Below are 22,530 nucleotides of genomic sequence, written 5' to 3' on the forward strand. Positions count from 1 at the left end.
CGTTCACCATGGTTTGAAAAACCGCGGGAGCGTTGGTGAGGCCGAAGGGCATAACAAGGTACTTAAAGTGCCCCTGGTGAGTATTGAAGGCCGTCTTCCACTCATCCCCCTCCCTGATGCGAACCAGGTGGTAGGCGTTGCGCAGGTCCAGCTTAGTAAAAACAGTCATGCCCTGGAGCAGCTCAAAAGCAGAGGAAAGCAGCGGCAAAGGATACCTGTTCCTGACAGTGATCAGATTAAGGCCCCGATAATCGATACACGGGCGCAACGAACCATCCTTCTTGTCCACGAAGAAGAACCCAGCCGCAACCGGGGAGGAGGAGGGACGGATCAAGCCCGCAGCAAGCGACTCAGAGATGTAACGTTCCATAGCGACCTGCTCCGGCTTGGAGAGGCTGTACAGGCGGCTAGACGGCAACGGAGCCCCCGGAAGGAGATCGATAGCGCAGTCATACGGGCGGTGGGGGGGAAGGGACCGCGCCCGATCCTTGCAGAACACGCCTCGCAAGTCATGATAGACCCGCGGGACCGCCGAAAGATCCGGGGGGTCGGACGGCGAACCAGAGGGCAGAAGCGGAACGGGTGACGTGGCCGCCCGAAGGCAAGACATGTGACAATTCACACTCCAACCTAGGATGTCACCTTTCTCCCAGTCAATATGCGGGTTATGGAGCACCAGCCAGGGGTGACCGAGAACCAGCGGGGTGAGCGGAGCCGTGAATGCAAAGAAACAAATCCTCTCCATGTGATTGTCCGAGAGAGACAGCGAAAGGAATTCCGAGACATGAGTGATATCGGGCAGGCGGTGACCAGAGAGCGCGTGCACGCGGAGAGGGCACGACAAGGGCTCCAAGGCGATGTTCAGTTTGGCAGCGAGCGAGGTGTCAATAAAGTTCTGCTCAGCCCCAGAGTCAATGAGTACTGAAAGCGAGTGAAAAACAGATTGTACTCGAAGTTTGGCTGGTAAGAGAAGTCTGGGGAGAGGGTTTTTACTAGACAGATCGCCCACCAGCACCCTCTCAATCACTGGTGAGCGCGCCCTTTTGCCAGCGTCGGGCACGAGGAGACAGAGTGACCCTTACAGCTGCAATAGACGCACTCACCGGCGGCCAGACGGCGCTGGCGCTCTGCAGGCGTCAGCCGCGAGCGTCCAAGCTGCGAGCGTCCAAGCTGCATGGGCTCCTCCTCATCACAGGTGTCGGAGTCGCGCGGCCCGCGGCCGGCAGGAGAGGCCCCATGATACTCCAGTGATTCCTGTCCCGTCCGTGTGTGTGCTCTGGTGTGCGCGCACGCGGTCATCCAACCGGACGCACAGAGTCATAAGCGCGTCTAGGGAAGAAGGCAGTTCACGAAGCATCAGTTCTTTCTTTATTTCTTCGTTAACATTAGAAAGCAAAGTGCTCTTAGGAGCCTCCTCCCCCCACATTGTCTATTCAGCCAAGGTGAGGAAGTCAATAGAGAAATCAGCCACACTCCGCTTGCCTTGTTTGAGCGCGAGCAGGCGCTGGCCGGCTGTGAGCGTGGTGGATTTTCTGTCGAAGACGCCTTTGAACTTATCCAGAAAGTCAGAATACGTTATTTCAGGGTTGGCGTGAAGCACAGCTTGAGCCCAAATCAGAGCCCGATCCTGGAGTAGCTGAAATATATATGCAATCTTATCACCATCATTAGCGAAAGCTTGCGGTTGCTGACGAAACTGAAGGGCACATTGAGTGAGGAAGCCAGCACACTTATCAATTTCTCCAGAGAAAGCTTTCGGTGTGGGTAGAAATCTGTTAGATTGGATAAGTGAAGAAGCAGGAGGTGTGGCACTTACTGCGGAGGCCGAGGCTTCCTGGAGAGGAGCGACGGCAGGTGGAGTTGCCGGCAGGGGTGTTCGTTGGGCCACAGCCTGAGTGAGAGCAGCGATCTCGCCACGGAGATGAACAAACATCTGCTCGTGTCGCTCCAGCATAGCTGCCAGGGTGGCGAGAGTGGGAGTGGAGGCCGCCGAGTCTGCTGAGTCCATTTCCTGGCTGGATGATTCTGTCACAAACTGAAAGCAGGGACTCAAGCGCAGAGCAGGTTGACGTATCAGAACACGATTTATTTACACACCAGTGCAATACTATATACAGTGACGGGGAAAGTCCAGGGTTCCAGGGGATTGGGGAAGGCTCTCTCTCTCACGCTCGCTCACGTCCTCACATCCGACTCACACACGTCCGTACCGCGGGGAGGTCACAGGTCCGGGAAGGGAGAAATCACTCACAAATCACGAAGGTAGGGCGTAAAGGTATAAGACCAAAAGAAAGACTAACGTCAGTAGCTCAATCATCCAGCGATGAGAGGATCTGTGACCCAGCCTCAAATAGTAGATCGGTAATCAGCCGATCGCCAACAGCTGTGTGAGCCAAGGGTGGGAGCCAGCTGTGAGCTCCGCCCAGGCAGAGAGGTAGGGGAGAGAGAGAAAAAGCAAAAACACAAGTGTAGCCTTGTGAGGCCGGCTGGGCAGGCACAGGGACCATGACAAATCAGGCCCCATCTTATCTTAATGACCTTGTAGTACCATATCACCCTATTAGAGCACTTCGCTCTCGCTCTGCAGGCCTACTTGTTGTTCCTAGAGTATTTAAAAGTAGAATGGGAGGCAGAGCCTTCAGTTTTCAGGCCCCTCTTCTGTGGAACCAGCTTCCAGTTTGGATTCGGGAGACAGAATCAGAATACTTTATTCATGGAAAAAATCCAGGAAAAAACAAACTGATGGTAGATATTGCTCTAGCCTGAGAGCAAGTGTTTTTCACAGTATTTTTAAATCTACATTTAAGAGTGATAAAGGAAGATATGATGAACACTGTAATGGATCCTTATTTGGCTTCAATAGGAGTGAGATGGTCGCTTGTCCAAGCGTTAGGGGAAGACATTTTGAAACCAATGACTCAATGAACATGTCTCGTAATAAAGGTGATAAACTGTCTTTAAAGGTCTTGTAAAATTCAACCGGATACCCATCCGGACCCGGGGATTTGCCATTCTGCATTGAGCTAATCGCCAATTTAATTTCTTCCACTGTAATTTGCTCCTCCAATTGGTCTCTGAATGCCGAGGTTAAAGTCGGAACTGTCATTCCATCAAAAAAAGCCTCAAACAGTCCAGGCGTGTTTAAAGATTCAGAATCATAGAGACTGGAATAGAATACTTTGAAACTCTCATTTATTTTTTGTGGTGTAGTGGTGACATGTCCAGATTCAGTCCTAATTTCAGGGATTATACGAGTTGCTTCTGATTTACGAAGCTGATGTGCTAAAATTTTAGATGCTTTTTCTCCATGCTCATACCATCTTCCTCTAGATTTAAGAATCATAGACTCTGACTGCTGGGTTGAGATTAAATTAAATTCAGTCTGTAACGTTAGTCTTTGTTTATACAAAACTGGAGAGGGGGTTGTAGAGTGTTGCTCATCCAATTGCGAAATAAGGTGTATCAATTCAGAAAGACGTTTCTGTTTCTGTTTTCTAGTATATGAACAGTATGATATAATATGGCCCCGTAAGAATGCTTTTAAGCTTTCCCAAACCGTACTATAGGCCATGCCAGGCGTAATGTTTGTTCTTATAAAGATATCAATTTGTTTGGAAAGATATTCCACAAACTCCTTATCCGACAAAGAAAGAGGATTGAGTCTCCAGGAGTACACAAAGGGTTCATCCGGGAAGCCGAGTTCCAAAACAAGTGGACTGTGATCAGATATTACTATGCTATTGTATTTACAAGTCTTGATATTGGGAAGCAATTTTTTGTCAACAAAAAAGTAGTCTATACGAGAATACGTTTGATGCACTGCAGAAAAAAAGGAATATTGTTTAGTGGAGGGGTAGAGAAATCGCCACGCATCAACAGCCCCATAGGTTTGTAAATAAGACTGTAACACTAATGAGGATTTAGGGAGTGGAAGTCTTTTATCTGAGGAGCGATCTAGTACTGGATCCATAACAGTATTCATGTCACCTCCAAGGATCAATTGGTGTGTATTGATCTGTGGAAGGGAATTAAGAAAGTCATTGAAAAAAGTTGAGTCATTCCAATTCGGAGCATAGACGTTTGCTAAAATAAGTGAAGTATTAAACAGGGACCCTGTCACAACTACATAGCGAGCATTTGGGTCAGCTATTGTGTGAGAGACTATAAACGGAGTATTCTTATTAATCAAAATTGCTGCACCTTTGGCTTTACCATTGAATTTGGAATGAAAAATTTGTCCAACCCAATTTCGTCTTAATCTGGCATGATCTGTATGCTTAAGGTGTGTTTCTTGAAGAAACGCTACATGTACTTTAAGATAAAGAAGATGAGAGAGTACCTTATTTCGTTTCACTGGGTGGTTCAATCCCTTCACATTCCAACTAATAAAGTTAACATGGCAGCCATTACTCACAGCAGTTGAAGTGTCATCAACAGAAGTCATCACCATATAAGTACATGATGAAAAAGGCGGTTCCAAACGCAAGTACCAATCCTATCATGGGTGTACACTGAAATGTTGTTGTTAACGATAATCTGAGCAAATAATATACAACAAAAAAAAAAAAAAAAAAAAAAAAAAAGGAAAAGAAAAAGTAGATAAGTCCCTCCCACCCACCACCCCGTGTTCAGTGTTGTCCCCAAACGACACACACCAATTTCCCAAAGCTCCCCTGCTTCTATTAAGAGTCCCAATCACCTTATTCATAACCACAGCCCCACATGAGCAGAAGCATCTGAACTATGAATCACACATGTAGTCCAAAACATATTCAAATTAGAAAGTCACAAAGTCCAACACAATAGAGTAAAATAATTAAGAGAAGGAAAGAGAAAAACTCCCACGTCAAATTTACCCGTAACCGAAAAACGGACCTGTTTCACTTCTCATCAAAGCTGACCCCGGAGTCCCTTTTAAGTGACAAGTACTGGAATATAGTTAACCTCCCAGGAAACAAGGGCAAACTCACCAACATCTGAGATTTCTAAATGAACATTGAACAAGAAACTAAGCTAAACCAAAGATCGTCCGTTTATTGATTGACAAAAATATAGTCACGATGGTATGAAAGTCCCGGTGGTTCTTATGAAATGTCATTCGGGAGATGACTCAAACTTGGAGTCAATGAAATCTTTCACTGCTTTAGGAGAGTCGAATACCTGTGTTTCTCCATTAAACGAGATCCGAAGCCGGGCAGGATAAAGAAGACCGTAGCGAACTCCGTCTTTTTTCCGTAGTAGTCCCTTCACCTCGCTGAAAGCAGCCCGGCGTCTGGCCAGGTCGGCGCTGTAGTCAGGAAAGATGAAGATCTGCTTCCCTTGAAACTCCAGCCGGCCTTTCTGTCTGGCTAAGCGCTGTATCCGCTCCTTTTCCTGGTAGTAATGAATGCGAACAATGAACGGCCGCGGTCGCCCTCCCTCCGTGGGCAGCGCAACCGCCGCCCGGTGAGCTCTGTCCAGGATCGGAGCCTGCTCCAAACCGCCGGGACCACCCAGTACAACGTGCAACAGATCAGCAACAAATTTAGTGGGATTCCCTTGTTCGGCTCCCTCCAGCACTCCTAATATACGCAAGTTGCATCGTCTTCCCCGATTCTCCAAGTCGTCAGTTTTCAGCAGCAACTTCTTGTATTGGTTACTCAGATCTGCGAAACATGTCTCCATAACTTCTAGCCGCTTGTCCAGATTATTCAAGCCTTCTTCGTGTTCGCCCAACTTCTCAGTACATTCGTCAAGAGTGGTTTGGATGGGCGAAATGGCTCGTTTAATTTCGTCCCGTAGGTTGTCATTTTCCTCTTGAATCACTTCTTTGACAATGTCGCGGAAAGCTAGCAGTGTCGCTGGGTCAACGGTAGTTTTGCTAGCGGTCCCTGAGCAGCTAGCCTGCACTCCTTTAGCAGACTGCTTAGGAGGCATTTCACTTCGAGATAAGGCAAAAAGACGGAAAGAACAACAGCTAAAACAATGCTGACTTTCTTAATAGAGCTTAAGAAATCTCTGAATTGGGCCACAATAGGTGAACCATAAAGTAATTTAACAGATAAATGGGACCTCGTGGTTTGCGCGTCTACTCCATAACGCGCCCCCTAGCAGACCCCCCTGTATGATTCATATTTTACTATAAAGTGTAAAACCTAATGAAAAAACATCATGGAGTAGGTGCGAGGCACTCTCCAGCACCTGGACAACATCCGCCTCTCCAACACCGCCTTAAAGGAGTCCAGCTCCATGCTCACAACATTACTGGCCCTGTGGATTAGTTTATTGAGTCTGTTAGCAACTGTAACCCTCAACACTCCTAAACCCTGTGGAAAGCTTTCTTACAAGAGTTGAAGCTATTGTAGCTGGAAAGGTTGAGCAACATCCTATTAACCCCTGTGGACTAAGAGTGAAATGTGCTTCTGGAAGAATGTTCCAGAAAATTCACACAAACACATTTCTTCTGGAAAGCCTTCCCAGAAGAGCTGAAGCTGTTACAGCTGTAAATCAAATCAAATCAAATCAAATCACTTTTATTGTCACATCACATGTGCAGGCACACTGGCACAGCACATGCGAGTGAAATTCTTGTGTGCGAGCCCCACAAGCAACAGAGATGTGCAAACACAACAACACAAACGAGCAAAATACAAGAATGGCCAACCTGAAACTAATAAATATATGTACAATATATAATAGTGTATGCATTTCTGGATGTGTATACTAAATATTTTCCTACGTGTGTGTGTGTGTGTGTGTCTGTGTGTGTGTATACACATTTTTACAAATTAAATAGTAAAAAAAAAAAAAAAAAAAATAATAATAATAATAATAAAATATATAAAATATACAGAGTTGAATATGTGCAGAACAAGTGGCATTTATATACAGTGTGGAGTGCATAATGTTGAAGTTCCAGTAGTGAAGCGGAGGTGTCTATGACGTGTTCAGCAGTCTGATGGCCTGGTGGAAAAAGCTGTCTCTCAGTCTGCTGGTACGGGACCGGATGCTGCAGAACCTCCTTCCTGATGGAAGCAGTCTGAACAGTTTATGGCTGGGGTGACTGGAGTCCTTGATGATCTTCCCCGCTTTCCTCAGGCAGCGCTTCCTGTAGATGTCTTGGAGGGAGGGAAGCTCACCTCCAATTATCCAATCAGAGCACCGCACTACTCGCTGGAGAGCTTTGCAGTTGTAGGCGGTGCTGTTGCCATACCAGGTGGTGATGCATCCAGTGAGGATGCTCTCAATGGCACAGTGATAGAAGGTCCTGAGGATGCGGGGGCTCATGCCGAATCTTTTCAGTCTCCTGAGAAAGAAGAGGCGCTGCTGCGCCTTCTTCACTGTTTTGTTTGTGTGTACTGACCACGTAAGATCCTCAGCCAGATGTACTCCAAGGAACCGGAAGCTGCTCACTCTCTCCACAGCAGCGCCGTTGATGGTGATGGGGGTGTGTACTTTTCTGCACCTCCGGAAGTCCACTATCAACTCCTTTGTCTTTGCGACTTTGAGGGTGAGATGGTTGTCTTGACACCAGTGGGTCAGGGCGCTGACCTCCTCCCTGTAAGCCGTCTCATCACCGTTGGTGATAAGACCCACCACTGTAGTGTCGTCCGCAAACTTCACAATGATGTTGGAGCTGTTAGTGGCTGTGCAGTCGTAGGTGTAGAGTGAGTACAGGAGAGGGCTCAGTACACACCCCTGTGGAGCACCAGTGTTCAGTGTGATGGGGGATGAGGTGATGCTGCCCAGTCTGACCACCTGGCGTCTGTCAGACAGGATCCAGCTGCAGAGGGAGCTGCTCAGTCCTAGATCCTGCAGTTTCCTGTCCAGCTTCGAGGGAACGATGGTATTGAATGCTGAGCTGTAATCTACAAACAGCATCCTCACATACGTGTCTCTCTTCTCCAGGTGTGACAGGGCAGTGTGTAGTGTCAGGGCTATGGCATCATCAGTGGACCTGTTGTGGCGGTATGCAAACTGTAGAGGGTCCAGTGAGTCGGGTAGTGCAGAGCAGATGAAGTCCCTGACCAGCTTCTCGAAGCATTTGCTTACGATGGGGGTCAGGGCTACAGGTCGCCAGTCGTTCAATGAGGAGATGGTGGAGGATTTGGATTTGGATTTTCCCTCTAAAGTCTGTGATCGTGTTTAGTCCCTGCCACATACTCCGAGGGTTGTCAAACTGTTGCTCCACCCTGTCCCTGTACTCACGTTTGGCTGCTTTGATCGTCTTCCGGAGTTGGTAATGTGCGTGTTTGTAGTCCGATGTGTTCGCGGAGGCAAAGGCGGTGTTCCGTGCCGCCAGTGCCGCGCGAACATCCCCGTTAATCCAGGGTTTTTGATTTGGGAAGGATTTGACTGTTCTGGATGGGACGACATCTTCCACGCATTTCCTGATAAATCCACAGACTGAGTCTGTGTATTCATCAATGTCTCTGGCGGCCACGTGAAACATTTCCCAGTCCGCGTGATCAAAACAGTCCCGCAGCGCAGACTCCGATTGGTCCGTCCAACAGTGCACGCCCTCCGGGTTGGAGCTTCCTGTTTCAGCTTCTGCCTGTAGGCGGGCAGGAGCAGGATGGAGCAGTGATCTGATTGGCCGAATGGGGCGCGGGGGAGGGCTTTGTACGCATCCCGGAAAGAGGTGTAACAGTGGTCGAGTAGCCGATCTCCACGAGTGTTAAAATGGATGTGTTGGTGGAGTTTGGGTGAGACTTTCTTCAGGTTTCCCTTATTAAAGTCTCCGGCTGTGATAAACGCTGCCTCTGGGTGTGCGGTTTCCTCTCTGCTGATCGCGCTGTACAGTTCCCTGAGTGCACGGTCAGTGTCGGCTTGTGGGGGAATGTAAACAGCCGTAATAATCACTGCTGTAAATTCCCTCGGTAGCCAGAATGGCCGGCACTTAATCATCAGGTACTCCAGGTCCAGTGAGCAGAAGGATTTGACCGGGTGCACGTTCGCATAATCACACCAGCTGGGTAACGGTGGTCTGTAAGTGCGCCGTCTCAGTCGAACCAGAACGCCAGATCTTCTCCCTCTGCGTCGGCGTTTGCGGCCTCCAGGGCCAGAGAACAAAGGCGTCTCAGGTGAGATGAATGGGGGGTCTGCAAACGGAGGGTCCGTGTTGCAAAACTTGAACTCCGGAAAGTTATAAGAAGACCGTCTTTTATGTCCAGTAAGGTTTGTCGGTCGTACACAAGGAGACAAGTGCTGCTCGTGAAAAAATAAAGGAAAAGTAAAATTAAACACAGAAGAAAGCCGTTGCTTGGGGGAGCTCGCGACGAGGCTGCCATACTCGGCGCCATCTTGAACGTACAACGTAAATGCTGGGCCAACACCACATTAAGCCCTGTGGTTTTAGAATGGCATGTCTCTCACTTTAGGGTGGATGTAGCTCACGCGGTAGCACAGATGATCGACTTTAGGGAAGGGTGGTGTTTCATTCACTGGCTGCTCAGGTCTTCATGCCAAATATCCTTGGGAACGATACTAACACCAAGTTGCTCAGTGTGTGCGGATGTTAGATAGAAAGCACTTCAGCACAGAAAAAAGTGCTTGTATGAATGGGTGAAAAACACATGATGTGTAAAGCTCTTGGAGTGCTCCGAGAGAGCAGGAAAGAGCCATATAATAATCAGCAGAGGTGTGGACTCGAGTCACATGACTTGGACTCGAGTCAGACTCGAGTCATTAATTTTATGACTTTAGACTTGACTTGAAAAAATGTTCTAAGACTTGTGACTTGACTTGGACTTTTACACCAATGACTTGGGACTTGAATTGGACTTGAACCGGTTTACTTGAAAAGACTTGATATTTTACCCCAAATATAAAATTTAACATGCATATTATATAGAGATTGAAAATGTGACGTCATTCACGGGTAGAACCGCAAAGGATTCTGGGAACTCGTGGCAAGCGGTACTAGCGCACGCAGGCTTTCAATGGAAATCAGTCACACAGCGATAAAAAGAAACACAAAAATGGCAAGAAGCTGTTGTATTATTAACTACAATAGCCGGTCGCATGACAGCCACGGGAAGCCGACGGGTAAAGAGATCGGTTGTTATCGGATTACGTCGCTGAAGAGAAATTGTTCAGCCATGTTTCCGAAGTAACAAAGACGCGACGGATGGCCTGGATTGCAGCCATTCAAAGATCAAATATAACGTCCCAGAACACTCCAGCTCACAGGTTAGTCTGCTCCAAGCATTTACACGAAGGTCAGTGTTTTTTAGTAGTTAATACGTCATTTTCATAACATAATTAGTGATATAGGTTACAAGCAAGTCTGGCGCTGAACAGAAATTGTCGCGCTATGCTCCTTTGTTTATTGTGTTTATTGTGCATAAATAGTGAATTGTCCTGACACAATATTGCGTTTCGCTTCTGTTATTATGGTACATTGACAAAAACATATACTTTTATTCACAGGATAAAACAGGTTTTTTGTATCACTAATTGCCCAGTGCGATTACAGCATACAGTATTATTGTCACTGCTACATTTCTGTGATGCTACCAGAAATTATTTCCACTACTAATTAATTACCGTTGAGCTCAAAGGTCCTATTAATAAACGGTTAAGGAATGTGTATTTATGACGACGATTTGTGAGACTGGTAAACTTATGATACGTACGATGGTCTTTCGTTCTACACGGTGCATTTCAAGGTCCTGCACCCATCCGGCGGTAAACTGTACCTGGGCTTGTTGCAGTGACCGGAAGTTACTAAACTTCATGAGTGTATGCACTCACTCCAAGAACCGTATGATTATAAATATGCATATAAATATGCTAAGATGAGATAGTTGACTTCATCTAACTAGCAAATGTTGTCCAGGCTACGTTGGTGATACAGTTTTTTTTAATGTGTATGATATTTTTGTCATGCGATTTTAAAGCCGGTCCTACAACCGCATCCAAGAATAACATGCAGCTTATCTCAGAACTGTCGGTGAAAATTATTCTTGGAGCTAGGTTTAATTGAGCTGCATTTTAAAGAGGTGCAATTTCACAATTTGTGTATATTTTCTAAGTTCACTATTTTGTCATGTGTTGAGAAAAACACAGATTTTAAAATTACATGGTCTAATATTTACATTTAGCATAACTGCAACATTATTTTTTCGTTTTTTTTTTTTAAAGACTCGAAAGGACTTGAAATTCAAAGTTTCAGACTTGTGACTTGACTCGGACTTTTACACCAGTGACTTGAGACTCGACTCTGACTTGCCTGACATTACTTGAGACTTGACTTGAGACTTGAGGATAAAGACTTGAGACTTACTTGAGACTTGCAAAACAATGACTTGGTCCCACCTCTGATAATCAGACCATTTACTCAAGTTCATAGGTGTGTGAAGACAGACGAGGGAATAATTTTGGCAACATAGCGTATGTAAAGTAACTTTTCTAGTGGAGAGTTTTGGCAGATTGGTCAAGATAAAGGCAAAGCAGCCTTTGAAAACTGTTTGCTTTGTGACGAACTCTGACCTGTTTGACTGTCACAAAAAACAAACCAACAACAAGACTCAGTGCCAAATTCTAATGAAGTGATCTTCTACAGAAATGTGTTTGTGCCAACTTGGCACAGACTCATGTCTGGTTATAGTTCGGGGCGATTGTGGCTCAAGAGTTGGGAGTTCGCCTTGTAATCGGAAGGTTGCCGGTTCGAGCCCCGGCTCGGACAGTCTCGGTCGTTGAGTCCTTGGGCAAGACACTTCACCCGTTGCCTACTGGTGGTGGTCAGAGGGTCCGGTGGCGCCAGTGTCCGGCCTCGCCTCTGTCAGTGCGCCGCAGGGTGGTTGTGGCTACACTGTAGCTGCCATCACCAGTGTGTGAATGTGTGCGTGAATGGGTGGATGACAGGTTGTGTAAAGCGCTTTGGGGTCCTTAGGGACTAGAAAAGCACTATATAAATACAGACCATTTATTTCTCAGATTATTGATTTAATTTCATTTATTGAATTTACCTGTTCATAAATCACACTAGTGTCTCTTCCTTACTCCTGTAGGTCACCAGTTCATCAATAAGTGGGCAATGCTAACCGAAGGTGGTGACATTAGCACTGGGGTCAAAGGTTATATCAAGTGTGACATCAGCCTTTCATCGAAGGGAGATACCATGCAGCCAGGACAAAAAGCAAGTGATGCCGAGGAGCAGATAGACAAGTATGAACCATCTTTTTAATGTCATTCATAATTTAACTGACCCGATGTTTTTGTAGATTTCGTAGAAAGAAACATAAATTGTCTGTTTGTTTGTTTTCAGTCTAGGATCCAGTTTTCAAGATATCATTTTCAATATGTCTGTGAAGGTTCTCAGTCATCCAGGTCACGGTAGTCTAAGGAGCTTGGAAAGAAAAGTCAGGACTTTTTAAAATAATAATGCACATAATTATTTTAGATTTCCATACCACTCCCATAGGGCTTACAGTTTTTTCTGATTGCTTAAGCACATTTTTTGTAACTATTGGCTAATTTTGCAAAACTCTTCACACAAATAAGAAAACCTGTCACCCAATAATCAAAACATTGTAGTTCTCTTGCAAAAGCAAACACAGCTAGATTAACTCTTCACACCTTCATAAAAATGGTGTTTCCGTATCAAACAGTACACACAAGCCATCATCTACTAAGCACACAATGCGCCAACTGCACACTGATGGTATGAATACAAAACACATCTGGCTTTTGCTTTCTCTGTGCACAAGGTAGGCTATGTCAGTTTGAGCTCATACTTCTGTCATAGATCCATAAGCATAGAGGGATCCAAACTTCAAGTACTGGTGTTTATTCAAACACATCAAAACAAACACAAGTGTTTATTTCCAAGTATAGGATTATTTGCAATCGCCATAATGACTATATGGGTTACTTGGTCTGCAGTGAACATGCTTCCTCTGCCCCAGCATCTGGTCATCTAGCAACTCTGTAAAGTAACAATTTCAGTATTTTTACATCAATGGTATTGGTGTGTTTCTCATTGGCATATGGCAGTGCTACAAATCTTTGTGCGAAGTGACTGTACTAACCGATTCTTATTTCAAGATGTCCTTATGGTGCTTGCTACAGTGTAGCGGCTCGAGTTAGGCTGGACCCGTTGGCCAGCTTCCCTCAGGGTCATTCCACGGTTGATTACATGGTCCACTATTGTAGCTCTGATGTCATCAGCAATTCTATTTCTTACTCTTCCTACCCTTCCTCTCCCCCCTCCTCATCTTCCTCTCCCCCCTCCTCGTCTTCCTCTTGCTCCTCCTTGTCCTTGTCGTCCTCTTCATCCTACTTCTTCACCTCCACGTCCTCTTCCTCGGCCTCCTCTACTTCTCACTCTTCCTGCTCCCTCCATTGTACTCCGCACACACAGCTTACCTGTATTATAGTGCTTAGGCTGATTGCAAAGTGAACTAATTATCTAAAAAAGTTTTCACATGTGAAAGTGTGCCAGACAGTTGGCAGATTAGTGTTAATGATAGCCATACATGTGTATACTTTTGCTAGGAGTGTGTTGGAAATTTGGTAATTGAGTGTTGTGCAGTGAATTGTGCCTACAGTTTTGCAAAGTGTGTGTTACAAAATTGCAAACTGAGTGCAAAGCAGTTTTTGTGCTTTTAGTTTTGCAAACTCAGTGAGTGGTTTTGCTATAAGTCTGAATAGTTTTAGAGATTGTGCTACAGGAATCACAGTTAGGGTTTAAGCATTCAGAAAAAACTGTAAATCTGGGACTCTCCACCATTTGACCTTAGAACTGAAGAAGCTTCTCGGATGAGAGGTGAAACGTCTTCAAGCAACTTAAAGAAGTCCAGACGCTTTTCTTTCCAAGCTCCTTAGACTATCATTTTCAAATTTTGTGTGATGGTAGATGCCAGTACCAGCTCGAACTGATTTAATTTTTCTGAAAACCAGGTTAATGTCAAGGCCACCAAGGATTTTACATTACCCACAATTTTTATGAACATCAAAACAATATACTATGTTTTGATGTACATGAGTACCATTGGTTGGCAAAGCATTTGATCTTCACCTTTATTATAAATGCTAAAAGTCAAAGTAGACCTATATTGAATAATATATCACATGACAGGGCATGGAGAAAGCTGCAAAACACCTCCCAGTTCATTGTTCCTTCAGTGGGCTGGTTTCAGTCATTATGCAAATGTACTAAGATTGAAACCTGCAGTCAGCTGAGACTGAAGACGTCACCTGATGATGACGAAACGTTTCTCCCACAAAACGCTACGTCCAGATGAACAGAATCAACTTTTGGAGATTTACTTTCCTGGATGATTGAGATGCATCAACACACTTTTTTTCAGTACAAAGCCCTACAATGTTACAAAATTCCATGAATATATCTTAAAGTCTAAAGTTTTTACTGCTTATAGAAGCTAAAGATTTCATTCAAGTTGCTCCGATCATATGAGTAAAAAATGACACCTGTTTCATTTTCATTTTAGAATGTAACGCTTCAAAGTCATAGGTAGAAGCTCCAGGTCAGACGAATTAGGAAAATCTTTCTCTTGAATCATTTCCAAACGTTAGAGCAATATATTTATCATTAAGGGACACATTTTTTCAATACAACATTATTTAACATTATTATTTGACTTCATAATGACAATTAATTGATATATTACTCTAAATGTCCATGTTAACAATGTTTCAGTTTCAGTTTTCAGGGTTTTTTTGTCATATGCAAGTTAGCACAGGGTCAACATTGCAATGAAATGTGTTTATGTGTTATGTTGACATCACCTGATCTATGAAAATAATGCACATCATTATTGGAGATTTCCATATCACTAATACTTACATCAGCATAAAACATCAAGGTCTTAGTATAGTTGTTGTATAGTATAGCACTTCTTATCCTCCCGTACTTTCCCGTATTGAGACACATTTTTTAATGTCATTTATGTAAATAAATCAGTCAAGGAGATGCTGTGAGCACCACTGTGCTTACGTGAAAAACAAACTTGACTGTTGTCCACATCACAATGAAAAAGCTTAAGCTATTATGAGACTTGCCTTTGTGCTGCTCATCCCTCCACTTGTTGCTCATAATTCGTAGCAAATTTGATATAAGTGTATGGTTTATTGTCATCCTCAGGAACCTGTTGATTCCAGAGGGGTTTCCTTCTGAACGACCATGGGCTCGTTTCTGTGTGAAGGTGTATCGAGCTGAAGGCCTTCCCCGCAACAACTCCAGCATCATGGCTAATGTCACCAAGGCCTTCATAGGAGAAAACACAGCACTCATAGACCCATATGTTGTGGTCAGCTTCTTCAAACAAGTGGTTGGTTAAATGTCATTTATTAGCAGATAAGTCTGATCATTTATATTTAGAAATTAAACATAAAAGCTACTTTTCACTGCCTCCTTGTTCTGAGGGTCACTGGGGCTGGTATCTCTGCAGGTGATTTGGGAGGCTTTTACACTAGAGTGTAAAATTATACATTTATACAGTGTTTTACTATTTACATCATAAGCACTTTGCACCAGGAGCCCCCTCGCAGTGAAGTGGCAGTACTCGCCACTGTGCAAATCAATATCACGTTCTAATCATTTACTCGTCCCTTCAGGGTCGGACGTCAACACAAAAGTCGACAGCAGATCCAGTGTGGAATGAGCAGATTGTCTTCACTGAAATGTTTCCTCCTCTGTGTCAGAGACTGAAGATCCAGGTATGAACGCAGAAGTGCTCACTTCATGTTTGTATGTAGTTTCACTGTAATTTACACTTAGAAAGAGTCATGTTTTAAGTCCATAATCACTGACCTCATATCAAACTAATGTTTCTAGAATTCTGGCTTCTCTTTCCTCGTAGGTTTGGGATGAGGGAAGCATGAACGACGTTGCCATTGGAACCCATTACTTTGACCTGAGATGCATCTCCAATGAACAGGATGGTGACAGAGGTAGGAAACAAAGTCCATGACACAAGAATTACTGAGGAACTGTTAGTTGATCTGTGGTGACTTTTATATCTCTTGTTTTTATTATTTCTCCAGGGTTTTTACCAACATTTGGCCCTGCTTGGATCAACCTGTATGGGTCTGCTCGAAATTTTTCTTTGGGTGATGACACAGGGGAGCTTAATGAGGGCATTGGAGAAGGTGTGTCGTACAGGTAATATTAAAAGTTCATTCTGAGAAAAACTTATTTTGGGGTCTTTACCTTACAACATAAAGTGTCTGTTGTTGTGATTTGGCACTATGTAAGTAAAACTGAATTGAATGGAAAGGAACTGAATTAAACTGAAACCAATGAGCTGCCCGATTTCTGTTGGTATCAGGGGCCGACTCTACATGGAGCTGGCTGTTGAGATTCTGTCGGGAGGGACAGGGTCAGACTCCAAACTTAGCCGTATTATGAAGCCAATAAAAGATGCTAAAGCAGGAAAAGCTGGAGGGAAAGATGGGAAAACCCCTGCAGGAGGAGCAGGCACAGGTGGAGCTGCTGATGATGACAAAGGAAGAGCTGCAGCAGAGGTCCTGCCTGTGGATCCTCCTCCTGTGGTAAGAGGAGTGTGTGTGTGTGTGTGTGTGTGTGTGTGTGTGTGTGTGTGTGTGTGTGTGTGTGTGTGTGTGTGTGTGTGTGTGTGTGTGTGTGTGTGTGTGTTCCAGTATTTTATCAGTATTTACACACTGAGGTTAATTATAGAGTTCCACAGGGTTCAGTGCTAGGACCAATTCTGTTTACATTATACATGCTTCCCTTAGGCAGCATCATTAGAAGACATAGCATACATTTACACTGCTATGCAGATGACACCCAGCTCTATCTGTCCATGAAGCCAGATAACACACACCAATGAGTTAAACTGCAGGAATGTCTTAAAGACATAAAGACCTGGATGGCCGCTAACTTTCTGCTTCTTAATTCAGATCAAACTGAGGTTATTGTACTTTAGCAATGGGTGCCATTTAGCTCAGTGCATTGAACAGGCAACCACATGTCGTACAACTGAAAGTGGCCAGCCCAGGTGTGAGTCCAACCTGCCGCCCTTTACTGCATGTCTTCCCCTCTTTTCCTCTGCTTTCCTGCCATTTCTTCACTGTATCTGTCAATAAAGTTGTAAAAGGCCCCAAATAAAAAATACAAAAAAACCCAGCAATATGATATACAACCAGGTGCCTACTCAGCATGGCATTACCTTGGCCTCCAGTAACACTGTGAGGAACCTTGGAGTCATTTTTGACCAGGACATGTCCTTCAACGCACATATTAAACAAAGAATTCAAAATCCTGCTCCTCACATACAAGGTCTTAAATAAATCACTTTTTTTTTTTTATTGTCACATCACATGTGCAGGCACACTGGCACAGCACATGCGAGTGAAATTCTTGTGTGCGAGCCCCACAAGCAACAGAGATGTGCAAACACAACAACACAAACGAGCAAAATACAAGAATGGCCAACCTGAAACTAATAAATATATGTACAATATATAATAGTGTATGCATTTCTGGATGTGTATACTAAATATTTTCCTACGTGTGTGTGTGTGTGTGTGTGTGTGTGTGTGTGTGTGTGTGTGTGTGTGTGTGTGTATACACATTTTTACAAATTAAATAGTAAAAAAATAAAATAAAATAATAATAAAATATATAAAATATACAGAGTTGAATATGTGCAAAACAAGTGGCATTTATATACAGTGTGGAGTGCATAATGTTGAAATCAGGCCCCATCTTATCTTAATGACCTTGTAGTACCATATCACCCTATTAGAGCACTTCGCTCTCGCTCTGCAGGCCTACTTGTTGTTCCTAGAGTATTTAAAAGTAGAATGGGAGGCAGAGCCTTCAGTTTTCAGGCCCCTCTTCTGTGGAACCAGCTTCCAGTTTGGATTCAGGAGACAGACACTATCTCTACTTTTAAGATTAGGCTTCAAACTTTCCTTTTTGCTAAAGCATATAGTTAGGGCTGGACCAGGTGACCCTGAATCCTCTCTTAGTTATGCTGCAATAGACGTAGGCTGCCGGGGGATTCCCATGATGCATTGGGTTTTTCCTTTCCAGTCACCTTTCTCACTCACTATGTATTAACAGACCTCTCTGCATTGAATCATATCTGTTATTAATCTCTGTGTCTCTTCCACAGCATGTCTTTATCCTGTCTTCCTTCTCTCACCCCAACCAATCACAGCAGATGGCCCCGCCCCTCCCTGAACCTGGTTCTGCTGAAGGTTTCTTCCTGTTAAAAGGGAGTTTTTCCTTCCCACTGTCGCCAGAGCACTTGCTCATATAGGGTCATATGATTGTTTTGTCTGTATTATTGTAGGGTCTACCTTACAATATAAAGCACCTTGAGGCTACTGTTGCTGTGATTTGGCAGTATACAAGTACAATTGAGTTGAATTGAACCTAATTCTGAGAGCTTCCACCAAAGCTAAATATATCAATTACACAAAAGATTTTTCTAACTGGGAACCATAAAACCATTGCGTTAACAACATGCTGAAAAAGCATCTAATGGGGCAACATCATGCTGCCTTTTTCTAAAGTCAGATAAAATTCCAGGACTTTTGGCAGGACTTGCAAACAGTTCATGATTTTAGTAGTTTTACTGACCTGCAATGTCTCCCTCTGGATGAGAGCATAGTGAAGCGTAAAAATGCATTTAGTAAAGTAATTAAGTATGGTTGAAATGTAGTCATACTTTAAATATTTCAATTTTATGCTGCTTTCTAGTTTTCTTCATTATTGTACTTCAAACCACTTTTTAATTGTTTAGATTTCTCCTTTCATGCAGATTTTAAAATATGGTTCTAGTGATTCTCTTTTGTGTCTGGGGATTCAAAGTGCTTTATGCAACATGCAGCATCCTAATAAATAGCCTAATAGCATCTAATTATGATTAAAAAGTGTAAATACATGTTTTACCATTTGTACAGTGCCACTTTTCATCTATTTTTCTATACAAAGGCACATGAGCTTGAAAATTAAACACAGGTTTCACATTTTTCTACACGCTTGTACCTGGTACTTGGTCCCTCGTGTATCACCTCACTGAAAAATTCTGGAAACCTCTGTGTCTCCAGATGGATAATTACTTTCTCCATTTAGGTTGTGCAAAAAGAGTATTGTGCAAATTTCAGAGAAATGAATACATGAAGATGTTTCTGTGTCCAGCTTAATGCAGACGACAATGAGAGCTTCCTGCTGTTTGGTGCGTTGTTTGAGGCCACCATGATTGACAGGAAAATTGGAGACAGGCCTATCAGCTTTGAGTTCTCTCTCGGTAAGTGGATGTGTGGAGTGTTAAGGAGTTTAGTGTCCTGCTAATCATTTAGTCACATAATCCAAACATGAAGAATAATACCAGTCTTGCATTTATGTGGTTAATATATAATGAAACTATCATTTACTATTCCTCCCACTATCAGGTAACTATGGTAACACCTTAGAGTCTGCCCCTCAGCCCACTATCAGTTTCACCAGTCCTGCAGTCCCTCGGAGGATGCCAAGAGTGCTGGATTTCCCAGACACTAGTGATGTGTTCGGCTCGTTCTCTCTCAGCACCTCCCCTAACAGTCCTACTTCCCCCCTGCTACCCAGAGAAACTCAAGACGCTGCCATGACTTCAAAATCCACCACATCTCCAGAAAAACCAATCATTGTGGAAGGAAACAGGTTGAGTCACTTTGCTGATCCTTTGAAAAACATTAAAGTTCTTGTGGATGTCAGAAACTCTGTTCTATGCACCAAAGACAGCACGTTTAATTTTCATTGGACAGTCATTGCAAACCGTGGATTTCTTTTTAAAATTTGCAATAAAACATAAACAGTGCCTTTATTAGAAAGCACAGATAGACAGATGGAAAGAGAGCGGGTGAGTGACATGCAGCAAAGGTTCAGCCAACAGGAAGTCACGCATCATAAGCTGTCAGTGTACTGGTCGAGCTACGTCCCTACCATTACCTAGGCTCACGAGCTTTGTGCAGGGACTAAAAGAACAAGATTTCCTATACAAGTAATGGTAATGGATTGGATATATATAGCGCTTTTCAAGGCACCCAAAGCGCTTTACAATGCCACTATTCATTCACTCTCACATTCACACACTGGTAGAGGCAAGCTACGGTTGTAGCCTCAGCTGCCCTGACAGAGGCAAGGCTGCCATATCGCGCCATCGGCCCCTCTGGCCATCACCAGTAGGCGGTAGGGTAAAGTGTCTTGCCCAAAGACACAACGACCAGGACAGACAGCCTGGGGACCGAACCGGCGACCTTCCGGTTACAGATGCGCTTCCCAACCCCCTGAGCCACGGTCGCCCCCCCAAGTATCCGAAATGAGCTTTCTCCTGGCCTCTCACTTACTGACAGGGTGAGGAGTTCAGCTTAGAGTAGAGCTGCTACTCCTCCACATTGAAAGGAGCCAGTTGAGGTGATTCAGGCATCTGATTTGACCTCCTGGTGAGGTGTTCTGGGCGTGTCAGCAGGCCTTTTATCGCCTCTGTGATTCCTCACATAAGCTGGAGGAGGTGGCTGGGGGGGAGGATGGAGGTCTGGGCTTCTCCCCTGTTGTTGAATAAGAGGTTGCATGGATGGATGGATTAGGTTACTGGTGCTAATGATGTTAATAAAGGAGAGTCAATAATATTTAATAATAATAAATCACTCCTAGCCAAACCTATTGATATTAACAAATCATTAACAGTAGTGGACTGAAACAGTATCATTTTTTTTCTTTTTGTAAAGTTTCAAGTTTACAGTGTGTGTGTGTGTGTAGGTACTACATGTACTTGCCTCTGGAGAAGCAGAAGCCATGTATTAATGTGCTGAGTCACTGGGAAGAAAGAACCTACCGAATGCACAACTCAAACATGCTGGACAACATAGCAGTTCTTCTTGTATGTATACACACACACACACACACACACACACACACACACACACACACACACACACACACACACACACACACACAGAGCGAAACACATCTCATCTCTTTCAGTGTTAGTTCCATGATTGTTAGTATGCAAATTCTTATTCTTGGGATGTAGGCAGTGACAGTTTCTGTATATTCCTGAAAGTCTGTGGTGTTGTCGTGTGTGGCGGCCTGTGGTGGAAAAGCAGTGCCTCTGAGGACCCTTCTGGCCACACCTGTACCTGCTTACGAACTGGTTTGGTGACTTTGACCAGGGGCCTGTGGGAACCCATGGCACACCTAGATTTCTGCCTGTACTGACCCTTATGCAAAATAGGTGGAATTAAGACACAGTTCCAAAAGCAAACACAACTGATCAGTGCTGAGAGTGGTCCTGTTGCTGAGGTTGGGATGATCCTGTAATCTCTTATGAACGACCTCCAACGCTTCTATGACTGGGATGCAAGTGAAGACAGATGTAACATCTCTCACTGTACATGTACTGTTTATAAAATTAGGGAAACATAACCTGCACAAACAAAATAATTTGCAGGACAAATGGTTGACATCAGTTTTGTTCGATTTGAAGAAGGTAGGGGGGGCAACTTCACTCACATGTGTTTATAAGGTTGGGGAAACCTGCAGTCAGCTGAGACTGAAGAAGTCACTTGGATGAGTGACGAAACGTTTCTCCAACTGAAAATGTCCAGATGAACAGAATCAACCTTTTGGGATTTACTTACCTGGATGATTAAGCACGCATCAAGATGTTATTTTATTAAACATTTTAAAATGTTAGCAGCACAAACAAACATTTTTGCAGCACAAACCAGCACAAATGTTTGACATCAATTTTGTTTGATTCCATTAATATGGGGGGGCTGGTTGACCTCTAGAAATTTTTGTTAATATCTTTAAAATAATAGCGGCACAAACAAAAATTTCTGCAGCACAAACCAGCACAAACGTAGCACAAATGTTTGATACCACTTTTGTTGGATTTGAAGAAGGTGGGGGGGGCAACTTCACTCACATCATATCTTAAAGAAATGGACTGTCAACAACTGATGTGTGTTGATGAGTGTGTTAAAACTTCATTCTACTGTATATTAAGACACAGTGACACTTGATACATTTGTTAAAGTGAAAAAGTGACTTGGCTTTGACTGACCTGATAACTGTGTCAACATATCACCTACACTCACCTACACTCACCTACACTCGTGAGAGAAACTTCATCTTCATGTTTTGCAGGAGGAGGGGGTGACAAATGCATGGGAGCTCCACAGAAAGTCAGATCCTGCAGCCGAGCTGCTGATGAAATCTGTCCTCCAGGACTTTTGTGCAGATGCCAGGTAATCACAGCAACTCTTTAATGCTACTTTGTGAGCTAACTGTCTCACGTGGTTCACTTCCTGGGAAAATAAAGGCCAAACAATCAACTTAAATAATTAATTTAAATTTGAATAAAAATGTATTATTTTATAGCACAGAGCATAGCAGCAAATGTGATCTGACATTACAAGTCAATAAATACTGAGAACAGAACTCCTACAGCAAAAACAGTTTACTTAATAGTTGTCATTGTTCTAATTTTAGACATTCAAACTCCATTGTCACATTTTAAGCCATGACAGACTTAACAGACATTAACTTTGTCCATGGAATTGAAGCTT

The 22,530-nt window shown here is 43.8% G+C and overlaps 1 protein-coding gene across 2 annotated transcripts in view; it reads left to right on the forward strand.

Annotated features, from left to right (window-relative positions):
* Positions 1–22,530, forward strand: part of fer1l6 (fer-1 like family member 6) — a 65,587-nt gene that overhangs the window by 10,992 nt on the left and 32,065 nt on the right. For both annotated transcript variants that reach the window (XR_013902292.1, XM_026144799.2), the window contains exons 8-17: positions 11,994–12,150; positions 15,089–15,275; positions 15,562–15,663; positions 15,807–15,897; positions 15,991–16,108; positions 16,275–16,497; positions 19,118–19,226; positions 19,372–19,618; positions 20,717–20,837; positions 22,109–22,209. Coding sequence is in view for 1 of the 2 variants with exons in the window: in XM_026144799.2 (XP_026000584.2) it covers positions 11,994–12,150; positions 15,089–15,275; positions 15,562–15,663; positions 15,807–15,897; positions 15,991–16,108; positions 16,275–16,497; positions 19,118–19,226; positions 19,372–19,618; positions 20,717–20,837; positions 22,109–22,209 (1,456 nt within the window). In the remaining variant the exon portion in view is untranslated. The remainder of the gene's footprint in view (positions 1–11,993; positions 12,151–15,088; positions 15,276–15,561; positions 15,664–15,806; positions 15,898–15,990; positions 16,109–16,274; positions 16,498–19,117; positions 19,227–19,371; positions 19,619–20,716; positions 20,838–22,108; positions 22,210–22,530) is intronic.

Source organism: Astatotilapia calliptera, chromosome 16 (assembly GCF_964374335.1).
Source record: "Astatotilapia calliptera chromosome 16, fAstCal68.1, whole genome shotgun sequence".
Classification (NCBI taxonomy): Eukaryota; Metazoa; Chordata; class Actinopteri; order Cichliformes; family Cichlidae; genus Astatotilapia; species Astatotilapia calliptera.